General features: G+C 32.6%; 1 protein-coding gene across 3 annotated transcripts in view; it reads right to left on the bottom strand.

Annotated features, from left to right (window-relative positions):
• Nucleotides 1–5,000, bottom strand: part of LOC118447351 (fibroblast growth factor receptor homolog 1) — a 36,566-nt gene that overhangs the window by 5,650 nt on the left and 25,916 nt on the right. For 2 of the 3 annotated variants that reach the window (XM_035879207.2, XM_085662910.1), the window contains 4 exons: nt 4,664–5,000; nt 3,695–4,087; nt 1,888–2,075; nt 1,263–1,395 (listed from right to left, as the gene is read on the bottom strand). The exon at nt 4,664–5,000 is cut by the window's right edge and continues 41 nt beyond it. In XM_035879207.2, the coding sequence (XP_035735100.1) occupies nt 1,263–1,395; nt 1,888–2,075; nt 3,695–4,087; nt 4,664–5,000 (1,051 nt within the window). Of the gene's footprint in view, nt 1–1,262; nt 1,396–1,887; nt 2,076–2,727; nt 2,910–3,694; nt 4,088–4,663 lie in introns of all 3 variants that reach the window. The other variant, XM_085662909.1, reaches the window with a different exon arrangement.

The raw sequence follows: 5,000 nt of genomic DNA, 5'->3' as shown, positions 1-5,000 counted from the left end.
AATTTAACGAGTACTTACCATTTCAACGTTTAGGGACTTTTCCTCTAAGGTCACATTATATTTTCGCGCACCTCCATCTTGATTTTCAACAACTCCGTCCAACGATTCTCGCGATATTTCTTTATCTGCGATTCAGAACAGCACTCGATCAACAATACCACCGTCTTTATCGTATATCGATATTGTGTTAAAGCATGTATCAAGCTTATAACGTTATTACACTCGAAAGAGAGAGAGAGAGAGAGAGAGAGAGAGAGAGAGAGAGAGAGAGAGAGAGAGAGAGAGAGAGACAGACAGACAGACAGACAGAGCGAGAGAGAACAAGAGAGAGAGAGAGAGAGAGAGAGCGAGAGAGAGGAATGAAAAAAAAAAAGAAAAAGAAATTATGCGAAAAACACGACATCATAGTAGACATCATTAAATGCTAGAGCTTAATAATGAATAGATTTAATCTGATTTGAATAAATAACTTGTTATGCTTCTAATGCAATGTGCGATTTCACTTTAATATTAGAAAAAATAATGTTTTCTTTTCTTTTTTTATTTTTGCTTTTTTTCTCTTTCTTTACGTAACAAGGACGATACATGCCCTCTACTCGGGAAAAAGCAATTCTCAAAAGCAATTCCAATCGTCCTTTCATATGTGATTTCGTAATGAGAACAAACAAACGAAGAAAATAAGAAGAAGAAGAAGAAGAAGAATAAGAAAAAAAATAAAAAGAAAAAAAAAAGAAAAAAAAAAAGAAGCGTATAAATTTTTTCAAATTCGACGAGATATTGCGAGGAGAAAATTTCGTCATACGTTATGTATTGTAGAACGTTAATGTATGCATCCATGGATATATGCATTTATGTATGTGATATTTCGTAGTGCTTTTAAAAGACCATAACTGGTAGGACATTGATAAGTAATTAAATAAATAAATAAGTAAGTAAGTATGTAAGTAAGTAAGTAAGTAAGTAAGTAAGTAAGTAAGTAAGTAAGTAAGTAAGTAAGTACGCATATATGCGCTCGCACGAGGTCGGCGCGTTAAAGTCACGTAGATACATAGGTAATTACAAATGTTCACGTAAATGGTAAATGGGACACGACGAAAAAGTCTCAAGAATTTAAAGAGTCGTTTAGCTGTAGAGTCTTAGAGAGACATTGTTGGCTAATTTATATATCTATCTAACTATCTATCTATCTATCTATCTAAGTGATATATATATATATATATATATATAAAATTTATATATATATATATCCCGTCGATACTCACTTTCGACGACTCGTAGATAGGCACTGCTAAATGTCTCCCCTAATGTATTTTGCGCTATACAGGTATACCATCCTTCGTCTTTTTCGGTGACGTTGTAGAGCTTCAATACTTCAGGATTTTCAGCGATACCAGCCTAAATAGCGAGAAACAAAATTTAAGATCATTAAATTTAAAGACGTTAATTTTATTACTTACGAGGTCGTTTATCGTTCTCGTAACGTTTCTTTCTTTTCTTTTTTTTTCTTTTCGTTTAAATGAAATTAAACGATTTTACAAATGTTTTTCTCCGAAGTATAGGTTACATTACTAATTAGCAATTTACATTGTTAAAAAAAGTTCGTGTATGTATGCATATATGTATATATGTATGTATGTATATATGTATGTATGTATGTATGTATGTATGTATGTATGTATATATGTATGTATGTATGTATGTATGTATGTATGTATGTATATACGTATGTAACATGCGAAGCTCGTGCTTTTGGGAAGAGGATAGAAAAAGTGGATCCACCTAGATAAATAAGATATAGTGCCAGTGCAATCATTTAGAAATAATGAAAAGATAGTTAATGTTATAAGGGACATGCGATTTTTGTTAGTATATCTGCTGCGTGCCCACCTTGACCTCCACCCGGACAGTCTGATTCGTTTTGTTGACGGTATCGAAAGATGTATGACAACCGTGATACCATTCGAGATGACGATGGGCATCCGAGAGGACCTCACATGTCATACTAGCGTTGCTTCCTAGGAGTACAGTTGTGTTTCGTGGGGGTCGCGTCAGGATCGGTCGGTGCCTCACGGTCTCTATAGGGGGGTCATAAAAAATAAGAGATACCCAAAACCACCCTAAATTTCTTACTTTCTTTCTTTCTCTCTTCCTTCCTTTCTTCCTTTCTCTCTTTCTTTCTCTCTTTCTTTCTTTCTTTCTTTCTTTCTTTCTTTCTTTTCTTAAACCAGTTTCAAGCGAACAAAAAAAGACAAGAAGAAAAAAAAAAGAAATCACGAAAAGAAATAAAGAGAAGAAAAGGGGAAAGAGATGTAGAAAAGTGATTGCAAGTTGTTGTTGTTGTTGTTGTTGTTGTTGTTGGTTAAAAGTTAAGAACGTCCTTGTTCCAATACAATACGTGTTTTTTTTTTTTTTTTTTATTGTCAGAGCATGTGCGAGTGCAAGAAAGAAAATAGAATAGATAATATAGAGAAAGAGAGTATGTGCTTCCATCACCACAGATATTATTAGAATACAAAAGGATAATCTCGTGTGCATGAATATTTTTTTCTTGGTTTTCTTTTTTCTTTTCTTTTTTAGTTCCCCTTTTTTTTTTTTTTTTCCTATTACGTTCGATAGAATAATAAAAAGGAAAGGATCCCGCATATATGACAGCTACAAAGCCATCCATATCCCATTCCCAGAACCTCCACCAGTATCATACCGCACGAAAATTACGAGCGGTTGTACCTGGAGCAAGGTCCCTTTTGGTGTGTCCTCCTGATCGCCGGGATATTCGGCTACCTTGACCCATTGTATGTAAGGTTCAAGGTCCGACACGATTGGACACTTGAATGTCACGCTACTGTTCACCAATGCAGTCACGTTCTTCGGAAAGTCCTCGTTGATGTACGGCTTGTGCGGGAAACGCTCTATATAGGTTAACGATTGCACTGAATACGCGATATTTTTTTTCTTTCTTTCTTTCTTTTTTCTTTTTTTTTTTTTTTTTTTTTTAACTAATTAATTGATTGATTAATTAATTTATTTATTTATTAATTTTTTTTGTTTACACCATTGTTTCAGTTATGATCGTCGGTCGGTTTTTTTTTCTTTTGCTTTTTTTTTTATTTTTTTTTTTATTTTTTTTTTTTTTTTTTTTTTTTTTTGGTCGTTTTTGTTCGACAGCACCGATAATGGTAGAACGCAAATTTAAATATTCTATTTTTTGAGACCTATTTTAATCGTATCTATGAGTTATCGCAGTCTTTTATTTATTTATTTATTTATTTATTTATTTTATTTTTTTTTTCTTAAATTATTTTGTTTTCTTTTTTTTTTTTTTGTTCGACAACACCGTTAATATCAGAACGCGAAGCTAAATATTTTATTTTGTGCGACTCATTAATCGTATCTATGAGTTATCGCGTTCTTTCATTTTGTTCTATGTTTGTATTTTTTTGTCTTAAATTATTATTATTTTTTTATTTTTTTTTTTTTCCTTTGTCCGACAGCACCGATAATACTAAAACGAGAACCTGAATGCAGCGCATTAATCATACGTAAGAGTTGTCGCGTGTTTATTTTTTTTGTTTTGTTTGTTATTTTCTTTGTCCTTTTTTTTTTTTCTTTTTTCTTTTTTTTGATAGACCAAAAGAGAGACGTTTAAAACAGGAATTGCGAATTGGAATAGTTATTACGTAAAATTTATTCTCACCTATAATGTCGACCTTGAACGTATGATTTATGCAACCGAGATGATTGCAGACGATGCAAGTATAGTTTCCACTGTCATCGGGCACGAGGTCTTCAAGTCTTAATGTCCATTTTGTTTTGATCATTGTACCAAGAGATCTCTTAGGTTCTTCGTTGTTTTTTAACCAGGTAATGTTAGGCCTAGGATTACCGACGCTTGGACATTTAAGTCGTAACATATTTCCAGCAGGTTTTACGATACTTCCATGCATCTCGTCGCTTTTGTTGAAAGAAGGCGGACGGTCGGGTAAAGTTTTGTTATGTTCCCCTGCCATTTCATTTTCACCTTTATCGTTGTCCAATTCTACGTCAGATTTCTCACTGTCCAAATGCAACGAACGCGTCTCAGGTAGATCTAGAAAATATATGTATGAGATTTAAATAGTTCCCCCCCCTCTATAACATTTCAAATTTTCTAACATTTGATATTAATAAATAAAGCTTTACGATTTTACATATATAACGTATCTATGCATGTATATATTACGTGTACGTATGTATATACGAGTAAAATTGATCGATATTTTGTCATTGAGATTCGACACAATATATATATATATATATATATATATATATATATATATATATATATATTGATAAATTATATTCGTTCGATCTTAACGATAAAGATACAATTTATTATTTTTAATAATGCATAAATATAATAATAATTATTATCGAAAGAAAAATTATTTATTCCCATGATTAATATTTATTGACAATTATTTATTATTCTGTTGTTGTTGTTGTTGTTTCGATGAAATTAAATCGATATAAAGATCGAATGATTTAAATTGGAATAAAATCTTTCTTTTGATATTTACGAGTAATACAGAAAAATGTTTTAAGATTATTAATCACCATAGTAATATTCTCTCTTTCTCTCTCTTTCTCTCTTTTTTTTTCTTTATTTATTTTAATATAAACTTACTTCTCGCCTCGATTTCAAGCTCGTTCGTTTCCTCGCTCGGTCCGAGTCCTTCGAGAACATTACCAATTTTCCCATCATCCTCGCGATGGTAACCATCGTTTTGTAAAGCCTCTTCAACTTTTAACGTAACGTTCCTCCATTCGATCGTTTTATTATTATCATCATCATCATCGGTTTCGGTTGAGCAACCGTAAGAACCGGCGTCGCCTATCTCAATGTATTTGAATCTTAACGTTTGCTTCATAACCCGCAATCTCGTTGACGAATGACGCAGTGCCACGTTGTCCTTGTACCACGTAGTCTCGCCGTCGTAGTCCGTTAAACACCTTATAGTCAA

The sequence above is a fragment of the Vespa mandarinia genome, chromosome 20 (assembly GCF_050613455.1).
Source record: "Vespa mandarinia isolate Hongniang chromosome 20, ASM5061345v1, whole genome shotgun sequence".
Taxonomy (NCBI): Eukaryota; Metazoa; Arthropoda; class Insecta; order Hymenoptera; family Vespidae; genus Vespa; species Vespa mandarinia.
This window is presented reverse-complemented; position numbering and strand designations above follow the sequence as displayed.